The 20,997-nt window shown below is 46.5% G+C and overlaps 1 protein-coding gene across 4 annotated transcripts in view; it reads left to right on the top strand.

Moving 5' to 3' along the window:
- Positions 1-20,997, top strand: part of CCDC9B (coiled-coil domain containing 9B) — a 54,869-nt gene that overhangs the window by 29,936 nt on the left and 3,936 nt on the right. For all 4 annotated transcript variants that reach the window (XM_013099168.5, XM_072038656.1, XM_072038657.1 and 1 more), the window contains 7 exons: positions 682-756; positions 3,424-3,608; positions 4,964-5,025; positions 5,541-5,594; positions 6,049-6,145; positions 12,640-12,697; positions 13,048-13,853. In XM_013099168.5, coding sequence (XP_012954622.4) covers positions 682-756; positions 3,424-3,608; positions 4,964-5,025; positions 5,541-5,594; positions 6,049-6,145; positions 12,640-12,697; positions 13,048-13,821 — 1,305 coding nt within the window. In that variant the 3' untranslated portion in view covers positions 13,822-13,853. The remainder of the gene's footprint in view (positions 1-681; positions 757-3,423; positions 3,609-4,963; positions 5,026-5,540; positions 5,595-6,048; positions 6,146-12,639; positions 12,698-13,047; positions 13,854-20,997) is intronic.

Genomic DNA, 20,997 nt, shown 5'->3' with positions numbered 1-20,997 from the left:
GGCTCTGCATCCAGAGGGTGGTCAAGCACTGGGACAGGCTCCCCAGGGATTTGGTCATGGCACTAAGCTGTCAGAGTTCAAAAAGCTTTTGGACAACACTATATGAGTTTTGGGTGGTCCTGTGTGGAGCCAGGAGTTGGACCTGATGATACTTGCTGGTCCCTTCCAACTCAGGATATTCTGTGATTCTATAAATCTGGTGGCAGTGTGGCTAAACTCAGTAGATGAGGGGATGGATTCTGGTAGAGCAGCTTGGTGTTTTACAGGAACAAAAAAAATCTCTCCCATCATTACCATGGTGGCTTTTAGCTGCATCTCACATGGACTCCCAGCTCTTGTACTGTTGGATCATAAACAGGGTCTTGGGTCCAAATCTGTAAAGGTACATAAAATTTGGTCTTCCTCAGAAGAACTGGGACTGTAGAGGTCACTTCTCTATCTCTGGCTTGGGAGGAAGAGTGACTTGTAGGAATGCATCCCTTTTTCTTGTTTTTCTTCTTACATTCCTTACTTTTCAGCCTCTCTTTTCCATATCAGTTTGATTCAGAGTCCCAGGAACCACTCTCTCTTCTTTTGATGATTTTTTCTGGGCAGCTCTAACATGTCATGATGGGCGTGAACTCCTCAGCCAGGAGTCCTTGGCTAATCCCTGAAATAATTCCCGTGTCTGTGCCCTTGCAGGCAGAGGAGAGAAGAACAGCAGAGAAGAGGAGATCAGACAGTGACAGAGGCCCAGAAAGTGAGCACAGCCGGAAGGTGAGTAAGGCCCAATGTCCCTTTTAAGGGACTCTTGTTTTGGGAAAGAAAACCAGCAGGATGTACCTCCCTGTCAATAAGAGTTGCCTTCATGCTAAAACAAGCCACACCGTGCTCTGATGTGGTCCCCACTGCTTATCCTTCTCCTCATCCAAAGCTTTGCTGAGCAGCTAACACACCTAAGGCATGGTAAGGCTTGAAAGCCAGCTTCTGCAGAAGGGACCTGCTCATCACACCTTGTTGTGGCCGCTCATGTCCCTAGAACAGCAGTGGGAATGTCAGGATGCACACCTACGCATGCGCAAAAGCACAGCCCTAGCTGTTTTCTCTCCCAAAAAACATTTGCTTGTGGGTTGAAAAGTCTCAGGCCTCATTAGCTACAGCTCCTCACTTCAACAGAAGCTGAGTAGGATGAAGGTAAATTAAAGCACAGGCCTTCCCACTGACTGTTTAATGTAAACCCTGGAGGACATGCTGGCTCCCCTGAGCCTGCAGATGCTCTTAATTAATGGAGCACAAATTGAATAGACCCACCTCAACATGATTCATTAAGAGGACACAGATGGGCTCGTAACCGTTAATTCCAGCTGAGCCCCCCAGAGCAGAACAGGGCAAAAAGATGGCCTTGCAGTCCAGTTAACCACAGCTGTGCCCCAGCCAAGGTGAGGAGGGGGTGGAGGGTCAGGAACTAGCTCCCCCTGCTTGATAGGCCCCACAGCTACATCTGCATCTACTCACAGGAAAACATGGACATCAGCCGCAGTCTTTTCCTTACTTTTGGCTTCCCTTTTTCTAAGGGTCAAGGCGATGGACCAGAGCACATCTCCCTTATCCTCTGACTCTGGAGTTTGAACCCTTCTCTCACCAACTGTGTGCTGCCCAGCTCTTGTGTGCCCCCATCTTGGGACACATCAAGATCTATTGTGTCAGGACCTGCTGTGCCTTGCTGGCTCTGGAGCTCCAGAGCATCTCTAGACTTCTTGTCTAACCCAAGGACCAGTGGTTGCCCTGGCAGGTCCTGCCTTTCTGCAGATCCCATCTCGCCATTCTCAGGGATGCAGTCTTAGGTACCCCAGCTCCTGCCAGCTAAGAAATGGAGGAGCAATTACCGCCACCCCAACTCCAGCCCACGCAGGTGGATTTCCTTGGCAACAGGGCTTTCAGTCGCTCTTTGCCTGCTGCTCTGTTTTATCAGCAGCGCAACACTGAGGAGTTAATTCACATATGGGGAAGGAGTGAGGGTGGCTGGCATGGAAGGTCTCACGTATGAAGTGATGAATTACCCACCGGTAATTAACACCCCAGGACTCAGCTCTGCACTAAGCTGTTTGCTGCACAGTGTTACCTGACAACACACTGTGGTCAGCTGGCTTCTATTTCTATCACATCCATTAACCTGGTGGCTCGGTTACCCACCTCTCCCTGTTCACATGTTTTGCTACAGCTTCACAGAGCTCCAACACCTCTGAACTACCTTTTCATTAAGCTTTACATGTTTGAACAGTGGGAGCCCTTAACTGGTTTATTATCAGGAGTAATAAACAAAGAGGATGAAAGCAATGAAGGTGAAGAGCCCCTTCACTCTGAGGATGCTGCTCTTGGCACCCCACAGCCCTGTGGGCCCTGGCGCAGGGTTGGCAGCAGCCCTGGGCTCTTTTGGATGCCTGGTGGTCACAAAAGTCTCTTCCTTCTTGGCCCTATCAATGAGAAGGATTTCCTAGGCATAATCCTGATTTCAGTGTATTCAGGTGGGGGGATTCACATGCCTGGTGCATCTTCTATGAGAATTCAACCTCTCAGAAATGGGAAATGTTGCAGGAGCTCCAGGAACTAGCTATATGCCATAAGTAAACCATGGTAGAGTGTCTGTTCTAGGAAAAATTGGGAAGATTTGGTTGTGAAACCTATAAGAGAGCAGGAACACAGTAAGTGAAAGCCACAGCTAATTTATGCCTTCAGTTAAAGCGACTGCAAGTGCAAATGGGTGAATCAATCCTGTGGCCACCTGAACACAGAATTACAGGGGTATGTTTTAAAAGTATGTGGTTAGGTACTGAATATCTAGAATGAAAACTGATGTCTTTCCTGCCTGCTCCCCAGATCAGGAGGATACTTATTGTTGCAGGAACCCAGAAACATTGCAGTTCAGGTCAGAGAAATAGAAGTGAAGCCCCATCTCTTTAAGACAACAGGAATGTTCAGGATTTTAGTCTGACAGATTTTAATCCTTAGAAATGCAATGCTGTCCGTGTTAGCCTGGACAAAGGGGAACAACTATTCAGAAATATGTTGTCACAAATTATCCTTCTCATAGTTGAATATTCCTGGGAGGGAATGGTTGCTAGTTCTGATTTGACCATGGGTTCACAATGTGGCTCTGAGCAAGCTGTATAACTTCTTCCCGCCTCAGTTTCCCTCTTCATAAAGTCAATGAAATGTTACCACCCCTGGGACTGGCATATTCAGGCTATGGGTAAAAAAGAGCCCTTCTGTGTACACGCTGCTTTATGGAGGCAGAAGCTCATGTCACTCTGACCTGGTTTCAAACATTACTGAGCATTTATGGTGGTGACATGACAGAGTATGCTGAATGCAGACGTTTCAGACATTTACCAAGCATGTCTTTTGTCTCAGACATTTAACATATGGGTCTTTTACCTCCACTAGGAGAGTGGGAAGTCACTCCAGAAGAGCCCTGGAGACCTGAGTTTCCCCATGACCGGACGGGAACGCTCTGAGTACATACGCTGGAAGAGGGAGAGAGATCAGATCGACCTGGAGCGACTGGCACGTCACAAGAACTCCAAGGGCGAGTGGCGACGGGCTTGGGATGTGGAGAAGTCAGAGCACATGTAGGTCCTCCAGTGTCCTGGGGTGGTTTGTCTGCAGCAGGCCATTTAAAGCCAGTGATAAGACCTTGTGAAGATGTTCATTGTTTATCGAATCCTATGCTGTCATCTGCCTCTCCCTGACTAAATCCATATTGCTACCTCTTTCTCCTGACCATGCCTGTCAGTGGGACCAGATACCAGAGCAATTCTCATCTTTTCTTTCTGACATGAGGTCTCCTACCCTGACCGGAGATATTTTGTGCTGAGAAGGATTGCCTGCCTTTGGTCCTACTGGTACAAGGACTGAGGGAGGGAGGGGAACATCAACTACTATTCAGTCTGCATCCAGAGGGTTCTCACGGTCTCCACATGGACAGGTCCAGTGACAGGTGGGTGCAGGTGCTCTTCTTGAAGCAGGAATGGACAAACTTGTGTTGCTAGCCCACAGCACAGCCCCACTTGTTTTTCCTTTTCAATCACAGGATGGGCCAATGTGCTTAAATCCTCCTCACCTCATGAGCTCAGCCCTTGTAGGCACTGGTGTGAGGGCCACGTATACGGCACAGGGGAAATGCTGGGGATGGTAACATGGGAGAGCTCTTAATGGGGTCTGACATTTCCCCTTTAAACATTGCACCTCTAACGGTGCTTGTCTAGCTGGATCACAGTGTCTAGAAAGCTTTGGAGAATGATGAGCACCTGCAGCAGGATAGGGTTTTGAGAGGGTGCAGAGTTAAGGGATGGGTTTGCTGATAAAAGAGTTTATACAAGGCAGGAGGATGGGACAACCTTTGGTCTGAAAAGTAGGGCTGAATATGTAGATTTTCAGTCAGTGACACCCCAACTGACAGAAGTGAATTAACTTCAGTGGATGCTGAGTATTGCTGGCAAGACAGCTCTGAGCCCTACTGTTCTCCTGTTTATCCATTTAAAAGAGAAAAACCATAATACTCAACAAGCAGGATTAGAAACCATCCAAACAAGTCTGATCCACAGGTCTGATTTGAGATGACAAGTCCTGAAGCTACTTCAGATAGTAGCTAGAAGCTTGGGAAGTTGCATGTGAGCTTTGTACAGTTACACTACAGGGATCTATAGGTTTTAAGGATGTTCATAGAATTAAATACATATATATATAGGTACTGATATAAAGGTTTTAGAGGTTCTCCTTTGGGGTAGAATTGCCTCACAGCCTCATTTCTCCTGGTTAGTGCATGCAGTTTCAGCTTCAGCTGACAAACCTGCACTTACTTGCCAGTGGGCAGGTGCAGAAGGGCCGATGGCTGGAACTTGCATCGTCTCAAGGTCTCCTGCCCACGCTTTTGCACACTGGAGGAGAATGGTCAGGTCTGACAATGCCTGTTTTTAACCTGCAGGTTTGAAGAGGACTTTGTTAAGGATGGGGAGCCAGCCTTGGATAATCCCAGCAATAAGAAAGGTTGGCAAGGGACACCTAGATTCTGTCCTGACGCTAGTGAATGCTGATCGTGCGAATCCCAGTGCCACAGCTGTCGTGGCTGTCAGTTGTGAAACTCTGCTTTCCTGGGCAAATGCCTCTGCGCGCAGTGTTGGGGTCTCAGCCCTCTCTGCTTTGCAGAGTGCTCAGGGGATGGGATTTGAGCATCTGGGTGCTAGTGCTTTTTACCTTCCCAGGGAGAGCAGTGGCACGCGTTCTATAACCTTTTACGACACAATACGGAGGTTCAGTACTGCCTCCTTTCCCAAACAGTGGTTTGAGAGGCAATCCTATTCCAGAGCACATCATCTCTGATCCCTGTGGCACATGCTGGCTTCTTTACTAGCATAAGTCCATCACGACTCCTGTTTCTCAGGAGATGGACTGGCAGAACAAAGCTTTCCCTTGCAACACCCTATTTGAACGCCAGGCTCTCTGCTACCTGTCCATTACAGAGCCTCACTCACTTTTGTGCGTGCTTTGCTTTGTCCTTTTAGGGGGAAGAAACGCAAGGAAATTCCAGCACAGGTCCTTTCCTCCCAATGGGAGAGGTGAGTAAACCACATGATTCAGTCGTGTCATCCCACTCAATGTCAGCACCTCCTCTATACCCTCACGGAAAGAGTTCTCTCCAGGCACTCTAACAGACTTGGAATGCCTGTAGGACACATATCATGTGGCTGCTTTCCTAGCCTTGTGATAAGGTCTGTGCTCTGTGGCAAGGGAGAACAAAAACAGCCTCCCAAGAACAGCACAAGGGAGGCCGAGTCCAAAGAATAAGTTGTAAATTCATGATTGGAATTTTTCATAGAAAATGCAGAAGAAACACCCCTAAATTCTCACTTTGTACTCATTGCTTCAGAAAGTACACGTATAGTAGGCATATAGCTTCAGAAGCTTCCCCTTCCAGAGGTACTTCCCAGTGATATGGGGATTTTAGCCCTTTCAGTAGTCCGTCAGACAGTTCTGCCTGCGTTTGCATAGTCTTTCCAACCTGTCTTCTAGGTGGAGGACAGCACAGCGTGAATGTGAACAATCCCGGTCCCAAAGCAATGAGCAGCCGAGCCAAAGGAAAGGACAGACTGACCGGCAGAGCCAGAAGGTAAAGGTGCTGGCAGGAGTGCCACAAACTAGCAGTTAATTTAGTGGCATTTGTGGCTTCTGTGGAGTGCATCATCACTGCACCAACCTGGTGCATTAACTCTGCAGAATAGCTGGGGAGATAGAGGGGCACCATTACTCTGGGACCAGATTTGGGTAGCACTGGCACATGCCACAGGAGGCTTTTGGATGCATCTTATCTAACTTCCAGGCATTGCTGATATGGGGAACCAGCCTCCAAAAATGGTTCTTAGCTGAGCCAGTAGTAATTAGGATTGAGGGTACAGTACAGGTGTCTTTTCTTCCTTAAAAAAAATCTTAAAGGTCCCTAACCTGGTGAGGAGGGAAGTGGCCTGTTCCTGCCAGCTGTGGGCAGCACACAGCAATATATTAATTTTCACTGAAGCAATTTCAGAATATCAGCAAAACTAAGTGCATTTTACAGGTTCGCCCACATCCTCCCAGGGGCCCCCTTCCCCTGCTGCTCTCTGTAATTAAATTTCAGTGCAGTCTCCAGGTTCCTGGAGCCACACTATCTAACAGTTTAATAACAGTGATCATACAGCATTGCCATGCCCCTTAATAGGCAACAAAAGGATGAAGGGTTGATTGCATACCCCAAGCCTCTTCATTTATCCAGAACAAAAAAACATTCCAGTACCCTTTAAAGTTAGCATTCTTCTACCATCCAGATCAGTTATGACCACACAGTTAAATAGGTGCACAAACTGATACGTGTTTTATAGGAGTACTCACAGCATCACCCAGAAGACATTAACTGGTTGGAGGTCAGCTGCTGCTTGCTGCTACTTGGTTGAAATTAAGGGTGGGAGACAGGGTCTGTGCATGCAGAATTCTGCTGTCAGGATAGTATTAGGTCTAATGTGCAGAGCCTGACACTATATCAAGCCTGGAGTGTTTTTTAATGTCGCTTTTGTCTCCAGTGACTGTGCTTTGAGGAAATGCACCTCAGCAGCCACATCTCTCAGCTAGTTACGTTCTGAATTGGGAATCTACTTAAAGCATAAAGATAGGTTGTCCTCTGTCTTTCTAAGTCCCGTTAGTTAATCATACTTTTCACAATTTAATTTAATTCTGAGAAAATGATGAAGAATAGTATCAGCAGCATGCAAATAATCAGGTTAACTTTGTTTGGAAGTTACATTCAACCCCTTTCCATTCATCAGCTCCATCCCCAACAACATGTGCTTTGGAAAGAAAAGCTGCTGAGTTGTGCTTAAGCTTGGTCTCCCCAAACAGTGACTGCAGCACTAGGGAATTACAGCAGTTCCCAGAGGATGTGCAAGATGGGCATGCCAGTAAATTTGCTTTATGTTGTTACTTTCTGTGAATACCCTAGACTGCTTCAGAGTGCAGGCTGGATGTGGCTCTTCACAACCATGAAGGACACAGTGACTTTGCACAGTTCTGCCCTGTCTGAACATGCCAACCCAATCAGGCCCAAACCAAACTCCCAGACCTCAACAACAGCCCTCAGGGGCAAGTATGGTTCAGAGACTTGCTGCCAAAATTTGGTTGTTTGTGATAAATGCACAAGAATTACTTCAACTGGAGAAGAGAAATGGAAAGAAAAAAATATGTCCACACAATAATATATATGTTGAATGGCAAGTATCAATTGAGCAGATACTGCTACCCTTACACTAGTAGTAAGATTTTTAACAGCCACAAATGATCTAGGCTTTAGGTCGGCATCCTTTTTGAAAGATGGCACTTATGGTATACAGCTTTCCTAAAGTCACATACCAGTTTTGGGCTAAAATGGATTCAAAGGGAAGGCTACTAATGCAGAATTGCTTCTAGATCCCCCTGAACTTAACTGGATCAGTTATCATCTATTGTCCAGGTGTCCTCCAGGCTAATTAGAGAACACTATTTCCTGAGACACCTTTTCTTTGGACTTTGATCCATCTGTTCTTTTAAAATAAATGCATATCTAGTGCTGTGTCTTCTGCTTTGAAAAGGGTTCAGAGAGCTGATTGCTGCAGAGCAGATTGAGTCTCATTGTGGGGCACATGCTTGGTGTTCCCAAGGGCTGGAAGAAATTGCACAGAACAGGGGCATTGTGGTTTCCCTGTCAGCGTTTGCTGGGCACTTGTGTTACACTCACTGCAAATATACTTCCTTTTTCATCCTTTCTGCTGGGATCTTCTTGTTTTTCTGCTTTTCAGGGTTTGGTGGGAAAGCACAGAAAGGAGCTTTGTATCATAGCGTATCTGATTTATTCTGGTCACACCTTCAACTGTTGGCCATGCTCATCTTATCTCACCATGAGAGCTGGGATGCATCTCTGGGCCCTTCTTGGGTGTAGAAAGTGTGGGATCAGTGAGTTTGCTCAGCCAGATGAAGCACACCCCTGGCCCTGCCCTCTCTTTTCTCCTAAGCAGCAGAATATAAGGAAAGACTTCAGAAAATATGATGTTAGAAGGATTTGATGACAAGATAAGCCTCATGCCTTTCCAATGTTTAATCTTAAAGTTTAATCCTAATACAGTCATTTTCTGCTCTGAGGACATTTTAGCTGTACAGATTAGATGTGTATAGTTGGTTAAATATGTGCCGGGAGAACACTAAATGAAAGAGCTGTGTTGATTTTGTGTGGCGCCTTGGAAAGGACAAAGAGTTTGTTGCTTCCCTTTTATAGGCAAAGCAGACAGATACATCACGCAACGATCTGCTCCCTCCTTGCCACAGCCTGCGGGTCAAACAGCTTCACCCAGATTCTGCCTCGGGTTCCATCTCTGCACCAGTCAGACCCCGGGGAAGGGATGGGAGCCTGCCCACTGCCCTGTCTCCATCTCCTTTCCTCCTCTTCAGCAAAGACTTATGCCCCAAAGCGTGCCTGTGACAGACAGATGCTGACTGGTTTCCAGAAATCACCGCAGGGTCCTGAGACGTTTCTTTCTCCTTCTGTGCTGCGTTCTCAGAACCATGCTCAGAAGGAATGCCTTGGCGAGCTGTCTTATGGCAGAAATTCAAAGAAATAATTGTGGGCTGGGACTCTGGCTGGCCAGCTTGGTGTGCTGTTTGACGACATCTTGTTGAACTGCCCCTCGCTAGTTGTAGTTTCTTCTCACAGTGGTCTCTGACTTTTCAGCTCCAGAGCTTGGCTAGATCATTGAAAGCAACCTCCTCCCTGCCAGCAGCTAGGACAGCTAGCATCATTTCAGACTGCAGAGGGCTGTACGTGGGTATCGGCACTTTTAACTGCTGTAATAATACAGTATTATTCGGATTATTCCTTTGATTTTCTCACACACTCCCTGCCCATTTAACAAGAGGTTTATTGCAGTGAGTGCTGCAGGCTTAAACTCCCTTATGCCTCACACATCCCTGCTTGAAGAACACGAGAGCCAAAGCCCACCAGCGAGGTCAGCCAGTTCAAAGTGACAGCTGTCTCTGGGATCCGTTCTTTGCCTGGGAAGAGGGGAAGCTCAGCTGGCCAGATTGCACAGCAAGATTTAGCACTTTCTGTTGGGAGACCCAAAAGGTGTGCATCAGAGAGGATGCCTGGCTTGTCTTGGGCATCCACAGCCTGTTACTTCTGTCACAACAGACCAAGAAGGTACATTTTCCAGTACATTTGTGCCTCCAGTGCAGAGGCTTGGAGGCATTTTAGGGCATCTAACTCCTCTAGGGCTGCTGGGTTTAGTCAGGATATTATTCATACCCATTTAAAGGCTTTAAGGCCCCAGAATGGCTGGTGCTGGCATCCTGTTTAGATGCCTAAATTATCTTGCTGATGAAATTATAAAATCTCATGTACTATTGTCTCCACAGAGACGATGATTCTTTTTCTTTTTTCTCATTTTATTCAACAATGAAATAATTCATCATACTCTTCCCTGACCATCTTCCATTAGAAATGGGGCTAGAAGGTTGCTTGATTTATTTTTTTAATTCTTGTTTGCCCTTTCAGTACTTCTCACGTATCAGCTGCCAGCATGGAAAGTCATGGTTCATTTAAAACTACAAAGAAGTATCTTAAACACTACTGAGATGAGTAGCTGGAGCATGGAGTCATGCCCTAAAGTCCTTACCTTCACCTGTCGACCTTGGAAAATTAGGGGCAAGAGGAAGCCAAGCATTCATCTGCTGCAGCATGGCCACCTCCCTCAGCACCATCCTGCCAGAATTATTTCAGAGTAGCTCTCCTGCCCATCCATCTCACCTCATGGACTTCTGCTGCTTCTGCATCCTCTGTTGACCTGGAAGGGATCCCATCTGGCCATGTAACCTTGTCTCTGAAACCGGAGGAGCATCCTTTCTTCCCCTGCTTCTCTTTGGGAAGATCCATTCCTGAGCCCTTTCTTCTCATTTCAGAAAGGCTCAGGGGTGCTTTACGGGTACTGATTATTCCTTACCTCCGCTCCTATCTGCCCTTTACCACTTGCCAACTTCTCTCCCATTTAAGTCCAAGCGACTCAACAGCAGTGGTAAGAGCCATTTGGATCATGATGTCTGGTGGTAACTTCTGGCTGCACCTTGTCCCCAAAAGAATTTGGAGCCACGTTGCTGTGTGAGAACATCCCAGGGATAGCACTAGCTATGCTGAGGAACGTGTTGAGTATATTTGTTGCGTGTCAGCGATTAGTAATGCACTCTGGTGTGTTAGCAGTAATGATGGGGGGGGAGGAACACATCAGGCTGAGGTGTTGATTATTTCAGAATTGCTGTCTAGCTAGTTTTGGCTATCTTTAGACCTGTGGGGGTGGTCTGTTCTGGGCTGGCTCTGCAGGAGCCATGCAGTGGCTGAGTAGGCAGAGCAGGGTGAGGCAGAAACCTGCAGTCAGCACGTCATTCCTCTGCTTAGACATTTATCTGGGGAAACTGGTCAGTAGACCCACCAATACTGATGCTGCATGCAGATGGAATTGGTGACAAGGGCAGCCCATGCCCGAATTTAACACTATTGACTCTGTGTGATGGGCTCTGCCTGTACAGCCCGACTTTCAAGGCTCTTGCAGGGTACTGCTGAAAATACACCAGTGCTGGGGGCCCTTTTGCAGTTTGAGTTGGCACAGCCAGTGGCAGGGACCTACCCTGTATTCAGGACAAGACCTTGTTGGCTGTGCTCTGGGTGCTGGGTCACAACTGCCCCTAAACCTTAAAGCACGGCTCCAAGCTGCTTCATCGCCAGGCTTATTGAGGACAGCATACCCAGCTCCACACCCTCAGAGAGCCTTCAGGTGCTTGCAAATGCAACTTGCTCCTGCCCTAGGGACTTTGCTGAGTGTGAAGTAGCTCGATGTGATTCTACATTGGAGGCTGTGATGGTAATTCCCACACAATTTTCACAAGGGCACGTGGGGTTGCCTTAACAGTGCACTTTTGCCTCTGGAAATGCCTGACTCTGCAGTCACCTTAATGTGTGTTTTCATTTCTTGTATCTTGGCCTACATTTGCCAACTGAAGAGGCCAGTGAGCCCAGCAGAGTCTGTCTAGAGAGGAATTAAATCTCGCACACCTTTGCACACTTATTTTAAGAGTTTGTGGCAGGGACGACATATATATATATATACACATCTATGTGTGTGCATGTGTGACACAATTCACCAGGCACACGTACGAGAAGGGAAGGGTATCTAAGGCCTGTCCTGCCTGGTAGCTCTGCATGGACAAATTCAGATCTACATTCACCCTGGCAAATTCAAAGAAGCAAAAGACAACACTTCTCCATGCAGCTTTTTAAGCAGAGCTGTTGCCCTCTTTAGCATGAGATACATGTATTGTAGCTGCTGCAAAATTTATTATGGGGCCAAAATGCACTTACACAAATCCTTGGAAGAGACTGTGTACCGAGTGAGCATGACTCAACACAGAGATAGCATCTGAGCTCAGGAAATTCCAGAGCTGCACATTTCTGGAAGTTGGGAGGGGAGGTGTTAGACACACTTGCCCTCTTTTCAAACTCTACCCCAAGCCAGTGATTCTGAGTGGGCAATAGGGCCTGGGTGAGCTGGACCTTCAGTCTGACCGTTATGGCCATCCTTGCAGCCTTCCACATGTCTCTGCCTACCATCTCCCAAGGTACTTCAGAGCAATTTTATCCTTCACTGTCTGCCTCTGTGTCTGCCATTGTGGAGATCTGGGATGTTTGGGCACTGTCAGATAAGCAGGACCAGGCTGTGGCAGACATCACCATAAGCATATCACCATATATCTTATTAGTCTAACAACAAATGTCTGTTCTGGCAATTGGATTTTATGTTTTCATTACATTTAGAATTATAACAGCCAGTTCATTAAGATTTAGTAGCCTCAGATGACTATCTCTGGATGGGCTGAGTGTTTTGCAGTTGCCAGGAAAAGGAACTGGACCAGTTAGGTTCACCACCTTTATTTGTTTTTGCCTGGACGAGAGGCTCAGACAAGGAGTGGATGGACATGGTAGAAATCCTTGCCCAGCCAGAGAGAGTGGCTGTTTGATATGAGAAACTGAAGGCCTAAATTCCGCATTTTTTTCCTTCACAGATGGGATGCAAAAGAAGGCGAGGACATGTCTTTTCTGAAGGATGACCCCGACAGCCAGGTGAGTTCATTAGTTCAAGGGTGGCTGCTGAGTTTACTCAAAACATGCACTATCAGGAAAGTTGGAGGCTATTAGACTGTGCAGAGAGGGGAGACCTTTGTGTTGGAGTAAATGTGCCCCTTGCTAGCACTCTCCAGGCAGCACGATGGGAGAGCAACTTGACTTCTTGCACTGGCCCTTAAATTGTCACTATAACAACCCTCACTTAGTCTGGTCCCTACACCACCTACATGCTTTTGCTTCCTTTAATGGCCTCAGCAAATTTGTTCTCATGTTTTGGGTATCATCATAGACAAGAAATACTGGATACTGAACAATAAGCTGACATAAACGTATCCTCCTTTTCTTAGAGGAGCCTTGGTATGGACAAGCAGAAGAGCAGAGGTGAGGAGGGAGTGGAAGAGAACTGCACAGCTGAGTTGGAGGAGAAGGTGAAACAACCAAGCCTCCAAGATCATGGGGCCTCATCATCACAAAGGCGAAGTGGGAAGGCCCAGTCTGCCCCCAATGGCCAGAAGGAGGAACGGAGAGGAGTGAAGGGGCTCAGCATGGAGGTCTCTGCAGCCAGCACAGGAGATTCAGAGCCAGGTCCCAAGCCAAGTAAGGAACCTGTTGAGGAAGACGGCAATGGGAAGCCTGGCACTTCTGACATCTCTCAGGAGGAGAGCACAAATAGCGGTGCCTCACAAAGTAGCCTTCCAAATGCTGTGCAGGCTGCCATGCACAGCAGTGAGGAGACCTTGTCCACGGGAGATGATTTAGATGGAGCTAGCTTTAAGAAAAACACAGCTTCAGAACAGGAATCCACTGAGGACTCTTCAAATAGCCATGGAGGAAAGCTGGACACAGCAGCAGAAGACAGACTGGATGCAGGTCAAGGACAGCTGGTGAGACAAAATGGGGAGGAGCTGACCCAAAACACTGCCCTTGAGGGACAAACACTTGCTCTGAAAGGAGCTGAAGATGCTGAAGGCACTGAACACACAAGCAAGCCTTTGCCCCCAAGGAAAGACAACTCTGACAAAACTGTTGTGCCTGAGCAGGACACAGCAAAATCACAGTCCAGGGAAGGGGACCAGCCTGAAGATTGCAAGGACAAGGACAGCAGGGACACGCTCAACTAACAAAGATTGCACCAGCTTGCCTAAGATGGAAGGTGAGTTCCTGACACCACTCTTCATGGCGTTTGCTATCCTGTAGCTCTCATAGCCATAGTACAGGTTCACAGTTTTCTGTTTTCTGTTTTTTCCATTTTCTGTGGCCATAAAGACAACATACGAGATAACTATTCAGAAGTGTTTGTTACCAGTGATATGGATCCCTCAGATATCCTAAAACTGTGTATCACAAAGACCTGCCCTGGAGCAGATAGGGAAACAATGGAAAGTCAGACAGGAAAATCTTTATGGAAAATTGGACTGCTGAGTCTGGTCAGTGACAGGCATTAGTCAGGGCACAAGCTGAAACTATTCCTGGAAATGGATAATCTCAGAAAGGTGGGGATAGCAGTATGAATTTATTTCTGTCTCTGTGGTAATCACAGCTAGAATAACTAGAGGTTAGTGTAGTCCTGTTTCCAAAACACTCACACAGCTTTAGAGGCCCACCTTGTGGGCAGTAGTTTGAAAAAGCTGGACTTCACGTGGGATTCCCTTTCCAGTATACGATTTGTGACTGCTAACCTCAGTGAATGTAAAGTTTGAATTACGTATATGGCAACAATAATGAGTAAGGCAGGATGAGATGGTTCCTGTTCCTACGGCCTATGAACCAAATAGAAAGGGGGAAGAACAGAGCTGGTTATGTAGCAAAGCTCCAGGTTTTACTCAAGCAAAGAAGTTTCTTCCAGAAAGGCAGATGCAGAACAAGAAAAGCCAGGAGAAAGAAACAAAGTATGTGACAGGTAGAAAAGTAAGGTAGAAATTAGGAAGAAGGGGCAAGGACGGAGAGTAGGAGATCTTTGGCAGTTACCTTTGCCGAATATGTTCTTTCCAAGCACTATCACAGATCAGGGTGTCATACCTGTAAGTGCTAGATCAGATCAGTAAGTCAGGATGTGATCCTGCCACCAGGTTCGGCAGTAAGGTCGCAGTGTACTCCAGCTACCTCATGCCTAGCACAGAGACACCTAACTTAAGATCTGAGCTTCCTCTCTCTTGAAAGGAGAAAGATTGGCACTTCCAGAATGCAGTCTGGCCTGCCTAACCCCTAAATTGCTCTGTCACTGAGAAGAGAGGCAGCAGCAAGTACTCCAGCAGTACTTCTGTAAGCAGAGAGGCAGCAGTGATAACTCCTAAGTCGGCACTCCAGGCAATTAGCTGCTCAAAGCTAGGCAGGCACATTGCCCCCACCAAGCGCCTTTCCCCAGCCCCAACAGGCTTTTCTTCAGACACCTAACCAGCAGCTTGTCACCGGGTTTTGTTTGTTATTCATCCCCAAGGCACAAAGGAGCTTAGGGATGAAGTGGTTAAGCTGCTAACAAAGAGACTTTCACTATAATCCAGTACTATACAAAAGGCATAGAGAAGCACAAGTGTTTCAGCTATTTAAAAGAGACAAACACCAAGATGCTGGTTCTGTACTGGAACTGAGATTCCTTCAAGTGAGGGAAATTAATTCCAACAGTATTTAGGAAAATGTTGAGACCTGGTTGCACACAGCATGACTTTGCTTTCCAGGCCTCTCCAATCTACCAGAAACACCCACAAAAGTAGAGAATGGAAGAATCAGAATTATCCTGAGTGAGAAAAGTAGTCATTAATTAGACACCAGCTAAGAGGCAACAATAAATTAGAGCAGTCCGTTTTCATCGCAGCAATGCAAAGGAGATTCCTATGGTTTGGTAATGCGACCCTGAGTCCACTTCAGCACAGCTCTTTGCTCCATTGCTCTTCAGTGAAGTCATTAAGGCAGGCTTAATTATAAACATAGCCTTATGTCTTGGAGAAGACAAGGCGACTTAAGCTGGTGTTGGCACTTCAGCACCTGTGCATCTGTTTGACTTCGCTGGAAACTGAAACCAATTTTATTCTCTGAAATATTTATTGCTTGGGATACACCAAGCATGGCAATGCCACCCCATCAGCCCTAGCATATAGCTACCGAGACTTCTGAAGGCAGAGGCAGCATGTGGGGCCTGTGAGGGGCACACAGTGATAGATGGAGATATTTACCCTCTACAACCCCATTTCATCCTGCCTGCCTTCCCCTCCATCCCCATTTCCTTCCTATGCAGCACCTACCCCCCTACCAAGAGATCATGCCATTGCCTCACAGACCTCTTTCCAAAGAGCATAAGCAACATTTCCAGGTGTGATTAACCTGTACAGGTCCCACCTTCTGGTGGAGACAGATTAAAGCAATATACTTTCATTTTTTTGGTATTTCCTGTACATCTAGGAGATCCTTCAAGTTTCAGGGGAGCCTTTTGCAGGATATGGATGGCAGGTCATTTAGGGGGATTCAGCCATTCAGCCTTCAGCCAGTGCTGACCTGTGTTAGGGTCACAGGAATAGGCACAGCTACATCACACCTTAAAATTCTTTAAAAGAATGCTCTTTCATTATTTTTAGACTCCAGGGCAATCACCGATCATTGACTCACAGCAAGCACATATGATAAATAAGGGTAACCTCTCTAAGCAAACTGGTGTGTGATTGTTTCATTTGAAGGTTTTTTGCACCTTCCTCTGAAGCCTCCAACTTTCTCACTGGCTGGGCATCCATGGAGGTGTCAGGGTGAGCCAGTGCAGCCATTTCTGTGTCCCCCATCTCAGAAATAGGTTTCTTCTGTATGTTTTGTTTGTTTGTTTGTTTGTTTCACATTATATTGACTGCAACAGCATTTAGGGAATGAGTGAGTGAGTGCAGCTTGGCCATTTGTCTTCAGTGATGTACTAGAGCATCACTGTCACCTCCTACATACTGAAGTCATCACAAAGCAATTTGACCTCTCCCTCTGCAGCAGTGACAGGCCACTATCAGGGCTGGCTTCCCGAACAAGATCATTTGCAGAGAGGGTGAGTTATGCCATGATTTATTTGCAGTGGGGTGAGCCAAAAGGAAGACAGAGGGCCCCATCTTTAAGTCTCTGCTCCCTGTATCCAATTTGTCACGAACATCTCTTGACAGCAGAAAAAAATAAAAATAAAAATCAAGACCTGGATTTCTCAAGCACTAGCTTAGCACAACCAGAACAGTTCATCTCTGTGGCTTGACAGCAGGGCTCCTAGGAGCAACAAAATAGCAACGATGACAACAACAACAACAACCCAAAAAGCAAAAGCTCATTTGGCTCAAGTCGGTTAAGTTGTCAGTGTGTTTGGAGTGAAAAGGTCTTATGTCTATTCCTGCTGTTGCTTTGAAATTCCCAAATCAACATGACAGGCTGCATAATGACACAGATGGCAGTCATAAATAACTACAGGCTGGTAACAGTCACTTCCCTTCTCCCGTGGCTTCTGTTTCCTTCTGCTCTACAGACGGATTAGTTTTAGACCACGCTATGTATAAAATGCTGCAAAGCCCTAGCTTGTTTTCTTGTAATTCTCCCCAAAGTGTTACATCACAGAATTACTTTGGACCCAGATGCCTTCGGTTTGCCCTCATTTGAGGTGCATTTGAGTCCTTGGTAGAATCCTCTATTTGTTTTGGGGATTATTGAGACTTATGCCTGCACCTGACCTCAGATGATGCTTTAGGGCAAGAACAGCCTAAAATGCAACCTAGAAGAAACCTCTGTTCAGAGAAGCCATTGCATATGGCCTGCAAAAAGACTTAATAGGTGTGGACATCTTTGGCAGGGAGATCACTACATCAGCTGGAGTCCCTTCAGGAATGTAACCGCATGTGGCAGGCTAATGCCTTTCTTGGCCTATCTAGTAAAAAGGGCAGCATTGTTACTCAGAGCTGGGCTTAGCAAGAACCAGGAAAAGAGCATCATTCGGGAAGCTGAAATAGCAATAAAGCCAAGCATTACACAAAGATCTGCACTTTTTTGTTAGAATGAAAAAGTTTGATTATTCCTTTGGTGTCTAGCACAACGAATTCAGGTGCCAAAACCACATGAATTATTTGGTTCTTCTTACCACTTGAATATAATCTTTCAGGAACAGGCAGTCCTGAACTATAATCCAGTTAAGAGGCTGTGGGCTGGTGGCTCATGCTGAGTTTTAAACAATTTACGCATACACCAAATTGCAGATGCCCATGCCTAATTGTATTGATCTGATGTCAGACCAACAAAATTACAAGATTATCCCTTTGCAGCAGGGCAAAGGGGGGTGTTTTTCACTCTGTGATGCACGAACAATGCTAACACAATTTCCCTGTAGATGAAGGACTTCATGTGACAAGGTGAATGGGTTGTTGTATCTCCAGGAGGTGCTGAGCAGCTCTGTCTTGGTAAATCCAGGCATGTCCCAGCCAGAAACCTTCACTGTGTTCATGTAACCACCTGACCTTATACTGGGACCTGAAGTGCCTGGTAGAAAACATGAGAGAAACTTGTGATGACAGTCCAGGTGATACAGTCTGAATGACTGTTGTCACGGAGCACAGAGGGTTTGCAGCAAAACAAAGTGATTAATGTAACTGGGACCAGGTGAGATTTGACCATCCTTAAGGAGAAGCATCTGGAAGGATGCACTGGTGTGGGTTATCAGGCTGATTAACAAAATCCTGCTAGGAGATAATAGGTAACTTCACAGAAAAAAAAATAAATAATCTCACAGAAAATGCAGATTTGACAAATACCAGAAATGTGTCTTTCTCAACATTCTGAATTTCATAAAACCCAAACTGGAGCTTTCATTAAACCTTTCCAGAACAGAAAATTTTAATGTTATGCTAGTAATTCAGTTTTGTTACGGTGTGATGTTTGAAAAATCAACCTAGAAACAAATGGGATCATTTTGCAAAACAAAACCTATCAACCCCCAAAGGAATGTAAAAATATCCATTCCATTAAGGGGTTATATTGTGGAATTTCTATCAAGGTTTAAAAAAAAATTAAAAAATGCACCAAGTCACTTCACCTGATGTCAGGGAAATGTCCCCAGTTCCAGGATCTCACACAGCGCAAAGCACAGCCGGTGTCTGTAGCAGCAGTAACCCTCCAGATTTCACTCCCCACCACAAGTGCTGCTCACCCAGTTCTGTAAGCAGCCACCATGCGGATTTCACAGCTTCCCCTGTTAATGTCTATTTATGGCACTAAAAAGCTCCTGCACCTTCAAACCAGTTGGAGATGCTGCGCAGAGTGTGTGGTGGGGCTTTCATCCTTTGCTTCAAATAACAAGGAATAAATATTTACCCAAAGTACAGGCTTGGAATCCCTGGAGAATGTCCAACAAGTCCCAGAGAAGTAAACGATACACAAAAAACCACAGAAGCTTTTCCCTGAATTCTCTTGAGAAAATTAATCTTAACATCTTTAGAGAAAATGCAGCTGGGGGGTAAATTTCCAGAGCAGCTCCAGGGATCTGACCTCGCAGCTCCGGCTGACGTAAAGAGGAGTGGGGCAGGCAGGGCCTGTGTGCCGCAGGACGCAGGGGTTGGGAGAGGCCAGCTTTCTGCTGCAAACCAGCGCTAAAGGTTGGTGCAGGACACCCCACAAGCAGAAAGCAACGCCTCACAGGGCAGTCCTGGAGCTGCCGAAGGTTTCCTCAAGGTTCACGAGGTGAGAAGATACCATCTTGTGTGGCCCAGTGCTGTGGGGAGCCCATCGTCATGCCACAGCATTTCAACTTCCCAGAGCACCTCCTAGCACCACGTGCCACCAAAGGAGAGAGCTTAGTCCTCACGCAGGATCAGGGAGTGCTGCGGCTTAATACAAGACCTGGAGCAGTTGTCCTCATTCCTCTGGAATTACAAAGTCCTTCCAGTGGCACGATATGGGAAAATAATCCCTGGGTTTTCAAGTGTTGTATGTGAGAATGGTTCAAGAGGAATGAACTTGGATGGAAGGAACATGGGGAGGGACCGCAGGGATACTCAGGGAATGGTTGTTTAGTCTAGCAAAATGAAGGCAGAGCGGGGTAGTAAACACCACTGAAGGAAAAGGCCATTCCAGCCTGAACATAATTAGGTGTGAGAATTGACGTATTGAAGAAGTCTGCGGATAAATATGCAGAAATTAGGCAAAAGTTACTACCTGTCAGAGGATTTGAAGGGTGCCATGGCTGCAGCAGGGACTCGCCACCTGTAAGGCTGGCTTGGCCAGAGTGTTTCTGGCAGGGATTAGGCAATGTGGTGCTTGTCACAGCAGCAGGATGAATTTGGTGACAAAGTTGTGTATGTTCCTGTAAATGCTGGTCACCGCTGTGAAAGCACTGTGCTTCCACTGGTACCCAACAGCATCAGTGTACACATCCTGCCCAGAAATGTGGGAGCTGTACTCCTAAATCTCTCCAGCACCTTTCAAGAGCTTCTGCCTTGTCTTTGGTTTCTCTCTGCTACCACAGAACATGTGCCCATACCTCAGATGCCTGCATCAACCCTCTTAATGTAAACCCCAGATGAAAAGGAGGGAGAGATAACTACACCACATTGTGGTCTGCGTCTTCCTTTCTGCCAGCTCTGGGGTTGAGAAGGAACAAACAGACTGTGGAGAGTGACTGTACCCCAAACCACTCCAGCAGGAATCTCCACCAAAATCTGATTTTATATATTTAAGCTCATCAAGGGTTGGCAGTGATAAGTTTTCTACCAGAGGCGAATCTAGAAAGAATTAGGATTTTTTTCCCTTAAAAAAAATGGTTCTAGTTCAAATTAGAATAAAGTCGGGGATGCTCTGTGGTTGTGCTAGGTAGAAGAACACGCCTCATGATCTTACCGATCCTTTTTGTGGCCTTTCAGCATATGCTGAAACATCAGCTAATACCCATTTAAAAAAAAAAAGCCAAGCAAGGAAATCTGGTGTAGTGATGTCTGACAGATGGTACTTACACAACACGTCTGAGTTTGCCACGTGATATTTCACAAGACTGACTCTCTGAGTGGTCCACTAAGAACAAAACTGTCTGTGGGAACTCTGGACCTGCCCTGGGAGAGATCAAACAAATTTACGTCTCCCAGCCCGTGCAGAGGATGGATGGTGCCAATCTCAGCTGATGGATGAAGGGCCAAAAGTGCCGGACTTCTTCAGCGACTTTCAGCCCCAGTGCTCAGGTGCATCTTGCCCCATGACATGAGGTTTAACCGGTAGGTCCTACAGCAACCTGTTGTTGGCTTGGCTACAAAAGTCATCCCAGCGACTTCCCACATCCAGCCAGGCTTTGTCAGGCTGGGGGACACCCAGGG

Source organism: Anas platyrhynchos, chromosome 5, assembly GCF_047663525.1.
Source record: "Anas platyrhynchos isolate ZD024472 breed Pekin duck chromosome 5, IASCAAS_PekinDuck_T2T, whole genome shotgun sequence".
NCBI classification, from domain to species: domain Eukaryota; kingdom Metazoa; phylum Chordata; class Aves; order Anseriformes; family Anatidae; genus Anas; species Anas platyrhynchos.
This window is presented reverse-complemented; position numbering and strand designations above follow the sequence as displayed.